The sequence below is a fragment of the Apodemus sylvaticus genome, chromosome 5 (genome assembly GCF_947179515.1).
Source record: "Apodemus sylvaticus chromosome 5, mApoSyl1.1, whole genome shotgun sequence".
Taxonomy (NCBI): domain Eukaryota; kingdom Metazoa; phylum Chordata; class Mammalia; order Rodentia; family Muridae; genus Apodemus; species Apodemus sylvaticus.
In genome coordinates, this window is record NC_067476.1 from 57555937 (window position 1) to 57575363 (window position 19427).

Here is a 19427-nt window from a genome sequence, read left to right on the forward strand (position 1 = left end):
GCTCTGCCGAGTCAGATATGTACTAAGAGAAGACATCAAATTGCCATTGTCTGATGAGTTTACACAGGAACAAAGATAGACATAGGCAAAAAAAAAAAAAAAAAAAAAAAAGTCAGACACAAAAGCTAGCCAGCTAAGATGCCAGTCAGCCTCCAGGAAGGGCTGAAAGAAAGCAGGGGCTGCGGCCCTGAACCAGTAAAAGGAAGGATTTCTTTTTAATGACATTTGTAGGTCAATGTCAGTATTAATATAACAAAGGCCTGAGATTTTGAACAAACTGAAGTCACCTCCTTCATGTGTCCTCTAAATGAAGTGTGACAGTGTGACAACATGAGGAAAATCAGTTCGGGACATTGATGGGTTTTTACTCATAACTCTTGTGCCTCTAAACATACACATAGAGAGAAGGGGTCCGCATTTGCCAAAGAAGAGTGACTATGTTCATTCAGTGTATCTAGTTTCCTTTAACTGTTCAATCGTACATGGCATTGCCATATTTTGTTTTACTTCACTTTTTGCAGGAAAGTGGGCTTAAGATACATGAAAATTAAATTGAAATTATGTATCCATGAGCTGATGGCATAATTACCAAGTCAAATAAAAATACTGATGATGCTGAGACTCAGTAGAAAGATATAGATATTGCATATAAACAAACATTTAAAAGTTACATGTCTACAGATCTAAAACATCAGACACATTCCATGGAAGTAGATTTACAAGTCAGTCCTAATTCTAGAAAAAAAAAACTGTTTAAATACACCTGAGACTACAGTAATGGAGAGATTTTTTACTAATGCTTATAAAGGAGCACAGATGTAGGACCAAGCATGTGACACACGAGGAAAGGTCTAGGCACAAGACGTGTGGGATGAGAGTCAGCCCCCAGAAGGACCTTATGACATAACAGGAAAGGGTTAGCACCGTCATGAGGACTGAAGAAAGAATCACAGGAGCTCCTACGCACAGGAGGAAAGCCCTGAAGGAAGGTTATCAAGTATAGACGGGACTTCTGGATGGTCTCAGAGGCAGTGGAAGCCATGAGGGGCAGCTCAGCTTTGCCCTGGGCATCATGGCACCATTAATCAAAACTACTCCAGAAAGAAAAAGCAAGTATGATATGCTTTCATTTAGGTGAAAATGACAGGGAATCAGCTGAAAGCCACACATTTCAGATCAGACATGAATGCCGGACACTAGGGATGGGACTAAGGAGACAGAAGGGAGGACAGCAGCACAATGCGCACGTGCAGCAGACGTAGACCACACTCTCGAGTGGCAGAAAGGGCATCTTTGAGTGATGGAACACTGTTGCGGGGAGATGCTAGAGACAGAGAAAGGGAGGTGATGTGTCAGAGAGCAAACACATTCAACTCGGGAACCGGAAGACTACGGCTGGTTCTCAAAAGGACCGTCTCCTGTCGAGTGAGCCGTAGAGCTGACTGAAGGGTGTCAGAGTTAGGGATGAAGATGGATGGAGTTCATCAAGGCTGGCAGAGAAGAAGGCTGGAGAAACTGGCTTTAGCATAGAAGGGAATGTGAACATCTCTACGGACTGGAAAAATAAACCAGCATACATTCTTCACATAATTTTGTTCTGATAAGCCCAGTTATTTTTCACCTTAAAATAGCGTCTAAAATTAAAATTAATACAATGTTAAATTATATACATTTATAACTTAATACAAACATAAAAGCATTACCATTTTATGACAAATTTTATTTCTAAAGATCTATACAGTTTTGTGTCTATACTTCTTCAAGATGATTTTTGCCTCTAGTATCATGAGCTATTAAATATTATTAACAATTTCTGCTTTAGTTCCAGAGTGATTACTGTGATATAAAAGATTACATTGAAGTAAGTATGCATACCTTCATCTCTAGCCCTCCTTCCCCACAGACAAAGTGTCTTCAGGGTAGTTAATATTTTGGACACCATTTTTCAAGAGAAAAATTTAAAATAGTACTCTATTATTATGTTCTTAAAGGTCTAAACTGTTCTTCACAATAAACATGCTTGTTTTTTATTATATACACATGCATACATATGAAATTCTTGCCTAAAATACATGCAGCCACCATCAAAAACAATGATTAACCCACCTTACAATCCTAAGAATGCCCCTTTAGTAAGGCACTCGTGTTTAGAATCAGGATGTAACTACCAAATTAAATAAGATGTTTAAAGAAAAATTTTATTAAGCACAAACAACTTTTAATACATTATGAATACAATAGGAAAATGTCTTTCAATGAATATGATATATCAAAGATCTGAAGGGTTTTCTTCATATAGACAATAAAAATAATCAAATTTGAAGAATTACAAAGTAAAATTTTTTGAGGACACCACTATTCACTAACAGTCTAACTATGGTCTAAATATCCTACATCACCTGGGGTGGAAGGGCAGCCATATTTTATAGACAATTTCTAAACTCTGATTAGCACCATTCAAAGCTTAGTATCAGTTGTTTGTCTACAAATTGATGAGTCAGGTACAGTGTGAAAGCAAGGACTCAGTGTGGTGGTTACAGTTCCTTCTTTTTGATGCCAGGAGTCTACAGTCTCAAAGCATGTCGTGATTATGCCTTGGTAGTCAGGAAATGTTAGCATTTAGAGAGACCTGTTGTGGGAAGAAAGGAGGCTTATCCTGCTGTGAAATGCATCTTAATGAGCTGTGGCTAACCCCAGAGTGTGCCAACAGCAAAGATGTGTGGGCATATGACCTGCAGATCTGTGGGAGCTGAGAACATTAGCTCTCCGTGGTCACCAATTCGGGATGTCTCAGCTGCTGCCTTTTGAGACTGACCAGTTTCATTCTGTCTCTGATGTGTTCTGCAGTAGAAGCCATGTCACTTGGACTCCCAAAATATTGTTCAGTTCTAAAATTAGAACATACAGAAATCACACAAGTTAATCCAAAATCTTTTAACTGTAACAGGTGCATAAAAGCAGAAGTTATCATAAACTATGACACAACCTTTGAGTGCAAACTAGTTCATCTGTATCACAGTGACTAGCACCTATAAACCAGTTCTGCTGGGACTGCTCTTTTGCTGCAGGTAAATCATATGACATGAAGCTACTTTAACAGTTCAAATCCAAGTATCCCTAGAGATTTTCTCAGTGCAGACTATGAATGATGTTCTTCTAAGGGAATAAAACAGTAATTGTTTTCAGTACTCACTGGAAGTTCCTGACAAGCAGTATGTCCCTTGTGTCTCATTTAAGTTCTGTCTATCTGCTTGACTCTAAGAAGCCCCCCACTGCTATAGCCTGAAAAACCATAATTCCCCCACCTGCAGCTTCAGCTGCAGTCACTGCTGGAAGATAAGACAAGGAGCCAAGACCTTGGGCCCTAGCTTCTACCCTCCGCTCCATCACACTTCTGTAAAGCAAGGATACCTTACTTCTACCTGATGGTGTGGTTTCTCTATTGTTTGAATTACATTTCCTTCACCCTACCTCTCAGTGACTCACTAACAAGGTCTGTATCTCCAGGCATGGAACTCTTGGTTCTTTTCCTGACTTACTTCACAGACCAGGGACTGGTAATTCTCCATGTGAGAAGCCCAGGATGCCTTAGAGTCTGGTGATAAGATGACAGGTTTGGAGACGGACAGACCTTAGACTGTTTCCTAAGGCCAATACCTAGAAACTGGGAAACCCTGGTCTCTGGCTTAATCTGAGCCTCAGGTCCTTCAGTTCTAAATCACTGAATGATCTGGCTCTATCTGTTGAGCAATGAAGGAGTCTACAGTCTCAAAGCATGTCGTGATTATGCCTTGGTAGTCAGGAAATGTTAGCATTTAGAGAGACCTGTTGTGGGAAGAAAGGAGGCTTATCCTGCTGTGAAATGCATCTTCATGAGCTGTGGCTAACCCCAGAGTGTGCCAGCAGCAAAGATGTGTGGGCATATGACCTGCAGATCTGTGGGAGCTGAGGACATTAGCTCTCCGTGGTCACCAATTCGGGATGTCTCAGCTGCTGCCTTTCGAGACTGACCAGTTTCATTCTGTCTCTGATGTGTTCTGCAGTAGAAGCCATGTCACTTGGACTCCCAAAATATTGTTCAGAAGAGCTGAAAGCACTTGACTGGAGCACCTCACAAGGTCCTAGTCCCCAACCCTCCCACTCTGAATGAGGCCCAACGCCTCAGAACTCCCAGTAATCATCACAGCTCAGGCTCCAAGCTCATGCCTCAAACTAGTCTGAGATCATCCATCTACAAGTTGTGAAGAATCAAATCTAATGTCAGCAACACCAAGTGTCACTGCTGCCTACAGTGATTTGGACTTCTTTTCAGTTTACGTTAACTTACTGTAGGAGTTGAAAATGTGGACCAAAATGCATATACTTTATAAAGCTATATACATAGCTTTCTAAAGAATAGATTGATAAGAGAATGCACCATACCCATCGGGGTAAACCACGGGGACAGTGAGTCTATCCAGAAGAGATTTTCCAATTGCTTCAATTTCCTCAAACTGTTCTTCATCATTCATCGCTTCAGGCTCTTCAGGACAGTCTTGCAAAATCTGGACAGCACCAATCAAGAAACGTAAGAGGGAATTAGTCCTGTGCAAACTTTGTAGGCTGAAGAAGGTATTTGGTTCCATGTTTAATGTCTTTATAAACAACACTGTACAAGACTGGTAAAGAAATTATAGTCACAAATGAAACATATCTCTAGTAATAATATATTGACACCCTCTTCTGGTGTGTCTAAAGACAGCTACAGTGTACTTATATATAACAATAAATCTTTGGGCTGGAGCGAGCAGGGCCTTAGTGAGAGGGGCCCAAGAAAGTAGAGGTCCTGAGTTTGATGACTTACAACCATCTGTACAGCTACAGTGTACTCATATACATTAAACAATTTTTTTAAGAAAAGAAACTAAGCTAAAGCAACATAGAGCATACAAATACACCTTTGTGAAGTCCTGCCTAGCTCCTTTCATCTGTGATTTCACTGTTATAATTCAAATATAGGAAGCTGTCCCATCTTTAAAAACCTTTTATTCTTTTGTTTTGTTTATTTTGTTTTGTTTTAACTGAAAAATTCAAAATTTAAGGCTAGAGAGATGACTCAGTGGTTAAGAGTATCTTAACCACTGGCTGGTTCTTCAGAGGACCAAGGTTCCATTCTCAGCACCCACATGGCAGTTTACAACTGTCTGTAACTCCAGTTCCAGAGGATCCATCACACCAGATATGTATGTGGTACAAGTGTCTGTCTGTGTAGGCAAAAAATACTCATACACAAAAAATAACATAAATCTTTAAAAGAAAAGAAATACAAACTTTTTATTTAATTTTTTTTTATTTTTATAGACCTTCTATAGAGTTCTTGATTTTAAAATATTCCTACACTTAAAACTAGTCTCCTAAAACATTATCAGTGGTGTTAGAAACTGTCCTGATTCTCTTTCTGATACAGGGGGCTCTGTGCCCCATGCCAGCGTGGGATTCAGGCCCTACACTGGCTACACAGGAATACCCTCCCTGGTCACACCCATTAAGGAGAACATTTGAGGTCTACCATTTTTTTTCTTGATAAACCACATATTGTATAACAATGAGAATGTTCATTGAAATAATGAGTCAATAAACAAGTCAAGCCATTGTCTATCTTTCTTTCATCCTCATTAGGCGTGGTTTGTCTGTGGTTTGTTGTTCTAGGCAGGGTCTCTCTCTAGCCTGCCCTTGAGCTTCTGATCTTCCTACTTCATTTTCCAAAGGACTGAGACTACAGGTATGACCCAGCATGCCCAATGTCTGCAAAGGTCAGTGAGTAGGTATGAGAACCAGCTCTGGCCACTTTTAATAGTGCGCTTCAAACATAACCTGCCTTGCTTCCCGAGGTTCCCTGCCTTACCTATTCTGTCCTGTGATGAGGTGCAGGTTTTCAGCTTATCACTGCATATTTAAAATCCCTACATGTAAATTCCCACTGTAAGAGATCAACGCAAGAGTAACTACCTAATTAAGCTTTCTTCTTGAATGGGATGTTCTCAGCTACTGTAAGGAGAAATGGGCTCTATCAAAAACGTGCCCAAATAACACTACTATTTTTATTGCCAGATTTTATAACTAATGACATAAAACTATTAAAAAAAATTCCAGAATCTTTGAAAATAATCATGTAACAAAGGTTTTTTTTTTTGTTTGTTTGTTTAGTTTCATTAGTTTACCTGGCCAGCCTTTACCCTAAATTATGCAATCACAAGGTAATTTTTTAAAACTGACAATTTTAAAAATGTAGTTGCCAAAACAATTTTCTTTCCTGACCCAATGACAGAGCCTGACAAGGAGACAGCAGAGAGCAGACAGAAGTCTGGACCTGGACTGGGCTGCTTGGGGCTTGTGCTCAATCCCCAGCACCCATATGACAGGGCTGTTACTGTCTGCAACTCCAGCCCCAGAGGACTGTGACACCCTCTTCTGCCCTCCATACATGCAGTGTATAGACCTAAAGTCATGCAAACACTTAAAACATTTTAGAAAAATCAAGTTTTTAAAGATCCTGCCTACCTTTTCAGCATTGGAGTGAAAGGCAATGGCCATTTCCAGCCTATGCACTCTCTCTTCAGATGCTACTGTAAACTGCTTCCACACTCTGTTCAGGCGAGGAAGTGTGTCCCCTGAGGATCGGGAAGTACAGCGCAGAGACTGGCACAGCACAACTGTGGCCTGCAGCAGCTGTCTGCCGTAGTCATAAGTACTCTAGGAAGGAAAATAACCGCTGAGGTAGAACACAAGAATTCAGACGAAGGGGGAGTGGGAACAGTGTGGCACCACTAGACATTAATACTACACACAGTCCAGTGGCCTCAAAGATCTGAAGATGACCAAAAGGAGGAGGTGAAGTTAGCTACATACTTTATATTACATCTAACAAGGTAAAATATAACCATATGAACTCCATATTACAGAAATATACAAACATACTCTTAATCCCCAAACAATTCTGTAGTACTATGCTAATTCTAGTGATATACTAGGAGTGTCACTTTTAATTTGCTGGTATCACACATTGGTTGTGTGAACTGTTAGATGGTCCACACAATATATAATACTAAATACAGGGTGCACAGAGACCCTACACTCAAGCCTGAGTTCATATGCACCAGATAGCATTTTCTTAGCTCTATGCAGCAAAACTGACCTTCTTAGACCTTGTAGGTAAAGTTACACCAAATCTTGCCGAAAGCTATTCTCACAGTGAGTGCACTTGCATAAAAGAAGACAGGTTCTGTACCTGTGCAACATCGACAAATTTTCTGTGTTTTTCCAGTAACACCTTCGTTTCCTGAGCATCATCACCCAACCTGATGTGGGTCTTCAGCAGGGCATCCAGAAGTTCACTTAGCCATTCTACTGCCTACGTAAAAATACAGAATAAAACCTGATTTGTAATTCCCTTCTTGTATTAAATAGAACATCTGTAGAGAACTTTCATCTGTTTTATTAGTTAGTTCTTTAATTCTAACTTTGCTGTTAGCATTTATTCGATGCCATGCTCTATGAACTAATAATCTCCTCTGCTCCTCAAACTCTGCCTCAAATATCAAGGCTAGACCTACCGAAGAGAAGTGCTCAATGTAAAACTAGCATCATGTGACCCAAGGCCATAGAGTGCTGCTAGGATCTCATTACAGATGTGACTAAGTAATTTTCTGATACTAAACACATGATTATATCAAGTTGTTTATATAGTACTGAGAATTCTTTTATGGGGTGAAAGCAAGGTGTGTCACTAGCCTTCATTCCAGGATAGAACTAACAACTGAATTGACAAAAATAATTAATGAAGGTTCCCAGTCTCTAAATCAGCAGAGGGTTTTGCTAGGGGATGGGTCAAATGAGATCAGTTACCGAGCTGAATTCCAAGCTTTATTCCCTACAGGAGACACAAGACCCTGATGTAATAAACTGACTTTATTGGCACCACAGCAGTCCACTTTTGTTTATAGGTACATGACCTTAACTTTCTAACTTAAACTATAATGAAGTAAATCTAAACCAACCTCCTATGCGGTTAGCCAGGCCTTACCTGTGATGCATCCTCTTCACATTTAAACAACTGCACCATCTGAAGCATCTTCAGCCTCCGCACATCTACCATGTCCTCACATCTAATGGACCAAACACAAACTCAGTTTATTATTCTGGTGTCAGTGATTGTCTGACATGAGTGTTTAACAGAACACTAAAGTACTTAGTCCTACGCTAATAACCACAACTATTTTGTACTGACTTGTCAGGAGTTTATGAATATCTAATCTATTATCTATGTTACATCAAGACCTCAAAATACCTGGAATGATACTGAATGACAAACACTCTTGAGGATAGCATGGATTCTGCAAAATATTGAAGCAAAGCATAAATGCAGTAGTCTACCAAAACTCAAAGAAACTTCCATTGGCAACTTTATTAACCAAGCTTCAAAGATAAAAGTCTAAGAGTTTAGAAGATGATGTTTCTTGAAATTTTAATTAATATATTTTATCAAATTAATTAGCTGAAATAATATTAAATTATGAACTAAAAATGTGTATCTATACTCTTTTAAAAAATGGCCTGCAGATCTTCTGAGTTAAGATAAACACAGTAGAGAGCACTGTCTGTTTTCACCATGATCGGCATGGATAATATTCAGAGCAAACTCCAACAGTGCCTTGGTGTAACTAAGATCTGACCATTCCTTTCATCCCCACACAGTCCCTTGAGAAAGCAGGAAGGGGACTCTTGTAAAGCCCCACACATCAGAAACAAGTGATCCGACAGGTCCAGGCTCCTGAAGAGAGTCTAATGATAACCCAGGGCTAGCTCACAACTGGCTACTCTTTAGGTAAAGATTCTCAGTCACAGCCTAATGCTACAATACAGCTCCTGAGAGGGAAGTTCTAGAGGGGGAAACAATTGGGACAATTGTTTCCAAAATATAAAACAAAATATCTAAGACACCTTAGTAATAAAGATGATTAGCACATAAAAGCTCATACATATTTTGTGTCATTGGGAAGGTAAGTTAGCTTACATTTAAACTATATATTATCAAAGCACATGAATGTCAGTGTGGAAAATGTTCCTGGGAAATGACCTTTTGATAGATAAAATGATAAAAGACTGTGACAGGTCTACACTTTGTGGGGGTGCAAAGGAACAAGTGACTAACTTGCCTAGCATAAGCATCTATGGACAGAAAACAAGAAGATAAAGAAGTCCTGGGTTGATATAAAACACAACATATTCGTGAAACAAAGCAAATGAAATTCTGTGGAAGTTATAAGACAGCAGAGCTGAAGGTGGCCTCTCATGTGATCCTAGGGACACTGTCCATCTCAGAGTAATTCCACCCAGCACGTATGTCTGATGAGAGCAGTCCACAGTCAGCCTTCTCCAGCCAGCTTCCCTGTCACCAAACGTCCATGCCTCCACCCCACAGAAGACGTGACAAACACCAGCATGAGACCCTTGAGGCCCCACCACTATCCTTCTGTTGTCAACGGAAGGAAGGCTGCTAAAGAATATCACTTTAAGATGGAAATGAGCATCATGAACAGTTTAGACCATGAGGCTAAAGATGAATCAAGACAAGCAGCTCAGACAGAATTGGTAAACTACAAGGCAGTCCAATTATAGTAACAGAGGCAACTATGAAAACATCTGTACAATCCACAGCTGGGGCCTTTACGTGACATCACCTGTGGCCTGCAGGCCCACACACAGTTCAGGGCCTGTGCATGTCAGTGGACAGCATCTAGTAGTGTGGAGCATAGTACAGTCCGAGGACAGTAATGGAGAAGAAACACTCAGGTATGTCTAGGAAGGGATCTGATCTTGGAAGTGTTAACAAGGCTCTAAAGAAAAAAATATAAAGCTCGATGAAGAGGAAGAGGAGGAAACTGAATAAGCGGCTCCAGTAAAGGAATCTAGGAATCTGTATAAGATCCTCCAGAAGAAAAAAAATCAAACCAGAACGGAACAGACTTAAAACTGTCAGCACCAAGATCAAAAAGTCAAGAATCTGAAACAAATGAAAGACAAAAACAAAAACAAGGACAAAGAACCCAGCTCCATAGAAGACACTTAGGCAACAACACAAGCAAGTATAGAGAGGAGGGGTCCTCTTCAGAGTGGATGCCAAGTCCGTCAGTTACGTCAACTGCTTCCAGATGGCGGACCAGAAGCCTCCTGAGCTCTCTGGTAGTGGAGGAGGTCTTTTAAGAAAACAGTCTAAAGGCTTTACAATATTCCACCTTTACTTCATTGCTGAAGCAGCTGATGTCTGGCTATGTTTTTTTATAATGTGAAATGAGGACTTTCCTCTGTAAATTTTCCTTTGGTAAATGCTGCCTAGATCCCACCGCCAGGGGTGTACTGTCTAGATGCCTGTTTCATCTTTGAGGACGGAAATACACTTTTACTTCGCCTTAGACATGCATGGAATGTAAGGACAGGACATAGCAGCAGTGGTGGTCAGACCTGGAAATGGTTCGGAGACAAAAGTAAAGGTATGACAAAGTCTCAGTATTCTAATAACAGAAACGAGAGTTAACAGCTTTCTCCTCCTCCTCCTCCTCTTCTTCCTCCTCCTCCTCCTCTTCTTCCTCCTCCTCCTCCTCTTCTTCCTCCTCCTCCTCTTATTCCCCCTCCTCTTCCTTCTCCCTTTCTTCTCCTTCTTCTCCTTCTCCTTCCTTCTCCTTCTTCTTGTATATGAATGCACAGTAGCTGTCTTCAGACACATCAGAAGAGGGCATCAGATTCTATTACAGATGATTGTGAGCCACCATGTGGTTGCTGGGAATTGAACTCAGGACCTCGGGAAGAGCAGTCAGTGCTCTTAACCACTGAGCCATCTCTCCAGCCCTTCATCTGGTTCTTGTATGTGAGTAGATTATTCTTGTCTGCAGCAGCCTGATGGGCAGCAAGGCCCAAGGCAGGAAAGACCAAACCTTGAGCATCTGATTGGGTGTAAGAGAACAGGAAGATTAAAGACTCGGAGATAAATCCTAAATTTAGTGGCTGACAGCAACTTGAACAGGACAGAGCAAAGTTTGGTGTAAAAGGAATCTGATCTAGACAGAGCTGGCTTGAGGGGAATGTGTCACACCCAACTAGAGGTCCTCTGGTGGTACCCGAGTCAGAGAGCCCCGGGTAGCTGGCAAGCCCCGAGTATGCAGGGCACAGTTAGAGACAACACCAGAGAGGACAGTGAGACCCATGAGCCCTGGAAGTCACAACTTTACCATCAGAAGGAGAAACCAGAAGGGATAGAGCCAAGAGGGTGCTTTGAAATAAGACACAGATGTCACTGACTGTCAGAGACAGCACCAATTGTGGCCACTGCTATTTAGAATCAAGCGTGTCAGGTCCAAATATTCCCTGATTTTTCTGAGACTGAGCATTTATTAGATACAGCAATTACGAGTTACTGACACTGGAACAAGAAAGCAGACAGGGACTTTGAGGGCAGAGAGGAGACTAGAGGAACAGAAAATGACACGGAGAAGTAAGGAGCTCAGGCTGCACCTGCACATGACTGAGCTCTGAGGACGAATGGGGCCATCGGAAGACATGGGCTGAGCAAGCCACCTCCCATGCCACTTGTCATTCTCCCTAAGCACTCACAGGAAGAGCCAGAAACACTGCTGGAGTCACAAGTCAGGAGGGTGTCAGAGAAGCCAGAGCACAGACCCAGTCTCGCCCTAGAAGCTGCCAGTCAGAACCCAGCGGGAGGGCAGGGTGCAAAGGGGTCCCCTTGCCCTATGACGCTTCATGGCACAGAATGCAAATTTCTGTAAAGTTTCCCATGACTTAAGTGTGCAGATGTGCAACATTCCATACAACCATGCCAGAGTACCCATCTGCATCTATTCTTGCCCCTCTTATTTTAATCTTTTACTTTCTAACACTTTCGGGTCACTCTTATAGACTGAATCTCTAGACCAGTGATTCTCACTGTCCTTACACTGTGAATGACCCTTTAATACAGTTCCTCATATTGTCATGACCCTTAGGCATGAAATTATTTAGTTGCTACTACATAACAAAACTACATAACTGTAATTTTGCTACTGTTATGAATCGTAATATAAATACCTGCTCTGTGACCCCCAAAGGGGTCATGACCCACCAGTTGAGAGTGCCTGCTCTAAAGCCTTAAGTTCCCGTTAGTCTATCAAGGGAAACAAAATAAGTGTCAGCCCACTGTCTAATCCTACAGCCAATACAATAATGGATATATGGGATAAAAAAAAATGAGGCAGAAACAACTAGGTAAGACTTAACAGAACTCTAAACTAAGAAACAGAAAAAGCACATGTCTCCAAAAAAAGGTCATCTTAAAGCAAATATGAGTAACTAAAATCTTTACAACCAAGTAAAAAGGAGGGATGCCTCTTAATGTAATGAATTAGCATTAGTTGTCAGAACAATTACATAGAAATTATCACACTCACCTCAAACCTATTCTATACATAGCATATAACAGGCAAGAGATTTAAGTTTGCAAAATATATTTAACTGTTATCTTGATAAAATTAACATTAATATTTAAACTTTGCCTTTGTTTCCTAAGTTGCATGTCTTCCATCACTCCTTGAATGTGGTCCACGTTTTCTTTGTTTTCAATAGTTACATCCTTTCCGTAGGCCCAGGAAGCCTGATTGGAGATCTGATCCAGGAGACCTTGACCTTTTTCTCGTAAGCCTTGCAATCCCACATCTAAAACAAACAACACTGGATTGACTCTCTTTTTTTTTTTTTTAAATCTTTTCTTTTTAGATCTCCTTCATTTTTTTTTAAAGATCTATTTATTTATTATATGTTAGAACACTGTGCTGTTTTCAATCACCCCAGAAGAAGACACCAGATCTCATTATGGATGGTTGTGAGCCACCATGTGGTTGCTGGGATTAGAACTCAGGACCTTTGGAAGAGCAGTCAGTGCTCTTAACCGCTGAGCCATCTCTCCAGCCCTGGATTGACTCTCTTAACAAGGGTGTTTCCCCCCAACAGCTAGACATGGGTTCTAAATGTAGACATTAGACAGTGACAAGCCAGGATAAGATCTTTGACTATCCCAAGGAACAGAACCTTCAAATGGGGCTTAATTGGAACTCTTTTCCACTTTGCTAAATTCTCCCTAAATGGTATCTTCACAGAACAAATCTGCATAGATGACTATTTCTAAAAACTAGAAGTATAAGAATCTCTAGTCAACAAATACTTTTTTCTACATTTTTCCTTTTGCTCTTGTGTTCCATTTTATTAGGGGGACCAGTGCACATATTTTGTTTAAAAATGTATAATATTTGTGAGATTGCAAAATCGCTCACCATGTATGATACAGTAAAAGCATAAGCGCTAGCTATGAGACGGGCCACTGCAGCTCGTATGCCATGGGGAACGAACGCCATTCAGGATGTACAGACTCCAAATCAAACACGTGCATATAAGCTCTCTTTTGAGAAAAAGTGTGACTCAAGAAAACTTCTGATACTTTAAAAGTACATTTGGTGTATGAAATATTAAATAGTATTATGCATACCATCCATTAACAAAGGCTGTAAGCAAGTAAAATGTCAATACAGAAATGCTTTTGAAACTAATTCCCTGAAGTTGTTTTCATAATGAATTAATTTGGCTCAATTATGTGTCATCGCTTTCTACGACCTCCCCTCACTGTTCAGCATCTTCTCCTTCTCAGGTTTACTTCCACTAGGAAGTTCACTGTTCCCTACTGCACACGCGCACGCGTGCGCACACACACACACACACGCACACGCACACGCACACGGAAAGGGTCCTGATGTGAGTGTCAGAGGCGGGTTACTAGAGCTCGGCCACACTCTCCCGTGGAGATTACTCCCAGTGTGGACACACAATGCACAGAATCAAACCAAGTATTTTTTCTCGTGGTTAGAATATAGCAACAAACATAACAAAATCACCCAAGAAAACAGTCTGGGGCATGCAGGGTTTTCCATGGAACACTCAAAACTGCAGATTCTGCATGCATTACACATAGCTGTCCCTGGAATATGCAAGACATAGCACCTGTAGATTGACTGAGTAACAGAAGGTAAAGGCCCAAGGAAGGCAGAACTGAACAATCACAATGGAAAATAAATGCTTCAGTATAAATTATAACCCTTCAAGGGAATAAAACCTTTCAATACTTTGTTTCTGTGTTTGCTGCAAATGATAATTAGTTCAGTATAAAAATTAACTCTCTAACCATGGTAATATTTTTACAAAGAACTCTTTGGTTTCAGCATTTTTAAAATCTGCTTACCAACACTTTTCAGCTTCTCTTCAAGCAGTTTTAAAGTTTGCTGAATCGATGCTCCATCAGCTGGTGCTACGTCTACGCACAACATCCCTAACAAGCCGTCCAACTGCTGAGACAGCTAAAGCAGAGGGACAAAGAGACAACCCTGAGGTAACCAGCAGCTCAGTCGTCAGTGATTAATGAGGTCATCACAAATACACTTGGAAAGACTATGCAGTTAAAAGATAAGGATGAATAATCAGAAACCATTTTATCTAGAAGATGGGACACATAGACACATGCATCAGGAAGGTCAGCAGAATGCAAGGACTTATTGATGGTTCCATTTCTGTCTTTGTTACAAAACATATGTACTGAGAAGCCATCAAAGCGAACGACTAGCTTGGAATTCTTTAGTTAAACAGGTCCAATCACATGTAAACAACAAAATAACTTTAAGAAATTCATTTCGTTACCTCCACCAGAAAATCCCCGTCCCAGAGAAGTCATCACAGGGCATGCAAACTTACAAAAGTGTGCAATCACAGCGCATGCAAACCTACAAAAGTGTGTAATCACTTGGAGACAGGGAAGGGAATCGGAGCAGGTACTCACATCTTGGGCCACACCATGAAATTCCAAAGCTGCCTGAAGGAGGTTTTGCCTAAATTCTAGTTGACTGGCCTGCCGATAGCAAACGTCGCTAAGCTGTTGCTGTAGAGACTTCAACTCCACGAGATCTTCCTCATCACCAGCATTTAAGAGTGCTGCAATCTGCTGGTTAAGTTCCACGTACACTGCGAACCACTCCTGTAAGAGGACGTCACAGAGCAGACTAAAGGTCAGATTTGCTCCGGGAGCACTACTTCTAATTTCTTATGAAGAGAAACATAAATTTTTGCAAATCGGAATTATTTAAATAGAGGATAATCACATCCTTCCATTGTGACCCCCCCAAATCAGCCCCAAACCAGTCTCTCCCTGGCCTTCTAAAAGGCCCTTCTTCCCTGTAACAGGGGAAGCCTGTTTGCACTCGGAAAAGACAGGAGCCCCTGAAGCTTTCCCAAACCAACTACAGCTCTTATCAAGAACGTCCCACAAGCCCTGGGTGGGTTCATCCCTCAGCATTACCTCTGGACTGTTACTGTCTGTCCCCAAATCTCACCTCTGCCTCAGTGCATGCTGCTGAATTTGAATTTCACCTTGTCAGGTTCCCCATCCACAGAGGGATGTCACAAAGGCTTGGCTTTCTCTTAGGAACATTTCCACAACATAGACATCTACCAATACCAACTCCTGAATTAGTCTCTGACTCCCTGATGACCTTCTGAACTGTATTATTCTCTTTATCTTACTGACCTATCATAGATACCACAAAAGCTGATTGCCTGCTACTCTACAGCTCCGAACACCTCAATTTCATGAATCCTGTTCTCTGACCTCCAAGGACTGGTCCCAACTGCCCTCCTGTAGCAAGCTCATGTTACAGTCCTACAGGGTCCACCAGCCCATGTCTACAGGCTTACTGCCCAGAACTTGGCAACCTCCTGCTCCTTCCTCTAACCTGGGTCACAGACTCATACTACTTCCACTTAGAGCCACGCCAGGCCTCCTTATACACATGTACTCATCACAACCTAGAGCCAGGCTTCTCTGCCTGCTGCGACTACAGCAGCTCACGTGGCTACGGTACTATAGCCATGTGCTACACCATGGTGGTCAGTAGCAGGACACGTAATACAATGAGATTCCACAGATTATATAGCTTACCAACATCACATCACTCAGTCAATGTTTATGCAACATAAAGAAAAATACATTTTCAGTTCCTGCCCCTCCACACTGTTGGGCAGTGAATGTCAGGGTATGTGCATGTGCATATCTCTCTTTGTGCCTTCATCAAAGACTTCAAGGGTTTAGTATTAAAAAAAACTTATTAGGTCTTATTCTGCAATGTCGACTTCAAAGAAAAATTATTATTCTCTTCTATTTTTCCACACATCCCTGGTACTGTGTTTGTGCTCCCCCAACACACACACTCTCTCTCTCTGTTTCTCTCTTTCTCTCTCTCTTTCTCTCTCTCTGTCTCTCTCTCTCTCTCTCTCTGTTTCTCTCTCTCTCTCCCTCTCTCTCTGTTTCTCTTTCTCTCTGTGTGTGTCTCTCTGTCTCTCTCTCTCTGTCTCTGTCTCTGTCTCTCTCTCTCTCTCTCTCTCTCTCTCTCTCTCTCTCTCTCTCTCTCTCTCTCTCTCTCGTTATATTACATGTATCTTACTGGACTCTCTCAGAACCTTGTTTCCCCTCATGATCTATCTCTTTTCAGGTTTCACAGTCTGCACACATGCTCACCTCCCACTTACTGACTAGACACAGGATGACAGACAACATACCGTTCCTAAGATCTTACTCCTCGATTCACTGGAAGAACCCGAGCCTCTCGTGTCCCCACCTGAGAGAACCCGATGAGCTCTTCTGGAGCCCTGCACCCTGTGAGCAGATGCATGCGCCCAGTGCTGTGCAGCCAGTCACTGCTGCCCTGTTCCCTGGCAACACCAATATCCCACCTCCATCACGCTTCTGCAGCAGCCTGATTCCAGCACCAAGTTTTCTTTCTTTTTTCTTTTTTCTTTTTTTTTGTTTGTTTTGTTTTTTGGAGACAGGGTTTCTCTGTATCGCCCTGGCTGTCCTGGAACTTACTCTGTAGTCCAGGCTAGCTTCAAAATCAGAAATCCACCTGCCTCTGCCTCCCAAGTGCTGGGATTAAAGGCACGCGCCACTACGCCCAGCAGCACAGAGTTTTCTATCTCAAGTGTCCTTTGCTTGAATTCCTCCTTTGCCACATTTCAAGGTTCAGGGACTAAGTGTCATCTCCTCAGAGAGGCCATCTCCTCAGAGAGGCCATCTCCTCAGAGAAGCCATCTCCTCAGAGAGGCCATCTCCTCAGAGAGGCCATCTCCTCAGAGAGGCCATCTCCTCAGAGAGGCCTTGCCACAACACCACACCTCCATTGCCCTCTGCTCCACCTCTCCTGACTTAACTATAAATTCTATATGGTAAGACTTTGCCTACAACTCAAGAATTCAGAACAATACACTCAATTAAAACGCACTGAATAAATATACAAAATACAATAGACATTGCAGACTTGGTATTAAACTAAGTAGGTAACAAGATGATTTTTGGCAATGTCTGGAAACTTTTGGGTTAGCATAACTAAGAAGAACATACAACAAAGACCTATATGCCTAGACTGTCAAAAATGTTGAGGTCAAGTTACTGTTGCATTAATGGTGGTGGTGAGAATTGTCTTACTATTTTATTGGTTATGTTAGAAACATAATTAGTTCTTAAGGAATTTTAAAAATAAAATGTAATACAATGGTTAATGGAAAGTAGATGCCAACATCTTATTTAACATGTGTGTGTCCTGTGTGCAGCATGGGGCGGGTCAGAGGACAACTTTCAGGGGACATTTTTTCCCCTTCCACCACAGCTCACTAGGCTCGGCAGCAGGCGCCCTCTCACCAGCCCAAGGATGGCTGTTTTAATGTGAAAAGAAGCATGGAGAAAATTGATGTCATGTTCGCAAATAGAATGTGATTTCACTGTCTTATTTATAGCACTTAGAAATTTAGTTAGTATTCTAAAGAAATGTGCCTACTTCCTGAAAAAGAAGTTGCCATGATTCTAAGCAAAGCAATACATTAAGGGCTTAGCCTGCTAGAAAATAATTTTTCACCGAGAACTTCAAGCTTCACTTGGCTTGGTGGGGCCCCAGGGTATTCAGGTTCCTGTAACCTTGCCAAGGATGTAAATATAACACAATGACTGGTGTGTCTCAAAAATCAATACCTCGATTAGAGATACAGATTTTACTGATTTACATAACTGAGGTTGTCCTAAGGACATATCAGCCTGTCTAGGATGAGTCATGGAGGACCTGGCTTGTCTATACTATGTACTAAAAATCAATCAAAGTGTTTATTCCTACAAAAGAAGGGGTGTACATATGGTGTGTGTTCCCTTAGGTGAGCAGATTGCCTTTCATTCACCCTGATCTATCCAGCTTATACATCAATTATATGGAATATGATTAAGTATGGTAAAATGAAAAAGCACAACATTTGGGGCTTGAATGAAGATATAGTAACCATGAGCTTGAGTGTCTTCTTTGCAGTACCAAGAGTCAGGTCTTAGCTGCCAGTGTATGTGCAGTGGGGCACACTTGGAATGTTGAGCATCTACAATAGCTGTACCAGGAAAAGCATCTTACTGTGGATGAAAGAAACACTGCCAGGCTGGGCTACCAAGGTGATTCCTACAGAGGATGCATCAAGAGCAAATGTGTCTTCATTTGTTAAGCACACCTGTACTGCTGGTTCCTATTAGATGGTATACACCAGGACATGTGGCCTCTGTGGCCAGGATACTGACAGAATGCTATAAAGGCTTCACAGACCATGCTCCACACTCTTACCACAGATTTACTGCTTTACTTTTCTCTGCCAACCTACAAAAGACTTACTGAACTAATTTTTTTAAAAAAAATTTAATGTATTGAGAGAGTCTTCAATTTTGTAATTCTCCTGCCTTAAAGTTCTGAGATTACAGGTATGCAACACCACACCGAGATTCAACTAAAATATTTCAAAATTTGTTATCAGATTCTACAACCACTGCTATGTTCCTTTCTATTTACTCTGTTATTCTAAAAAGCTGAATTAATTTCCAAACTATGATCTTGTAAAAAGAACTGAGCGTTAGTAGGAGTTTTATTCTTCTTTACATTAATCCTAAACAGACAAACATATTGAGTCTTTAGTTTTAATTTTCCATTATGCTTTTATGTGAAATTTGAAATTTAATGCTTGACATTGTAATTTAATGCAAATAGAATATTAAACATCTTCAAATTCTTTGTTAGCTATCAATACTAAATTTTGCCATTACTTCACAATACCTGAAAAATACCAATATTTCTTGCAGCAGTTGGATCTTGTTTACAAAGAACAAACAAGAGCTTTAATTTTGTTATGGGCTTTTTGGCTGGTTGGTTGGTTGATTTTAAGACAGAGTTTCACTATGTAGTCCTAGATGGGCTAGAACTGGCTATGTTGAAAAGATTGGCCTCAAAGTTAAG

General features: G+C 41.1%; 1 protein-coding gene across 2 annotated transcripts in view; it reads right to left on the minus strand.

Annotated features, from left to right (window-relative positions):
- Window positions 1–2177: 2177 nt before the first annotated feature.
- Window positions 2178–19427, minus strand: part of Sestd1 (SEC14 and spectrin domain containing 1) — a 96762-nt gene continuing 79512 nt past the window's right edge. For both annotated transcript variants that reach the window (XM_052182773.1, XM_052182774.1), the window contains 8 exons: window positions 14906–15100; window positions 14315–14429; window positions 12582–12741; window positions 8063–8144; window positions 7268–7390; window positions 6541–6732; window positions 4423–4544; window positions 2178–2888 (listed from right to left, as the gene is read on the minus strand). In XM_052182773.1, coding sequence (XP_052038733.1) covers window positions 2759–2888; window positions 4423–4544; window positions 6541–6732; window positions 7268–7390; window positions 8063–8144; window positions 12582–12741; window positions 14315–14429; window positions 14906–15100 — 1119 coding nt within the window. In that variant the 3' untranslated portion in view covers window positions 2178–2758. The remainder of the gene's footprint in view (window positions 2889–4422; window positions 4545–6540; window positions 6733–7267; window positions 7391–8062; window positions 8145–12581; window positions 12742–14314; window positions 14430–14905; window positions 15101–19427) is intronic.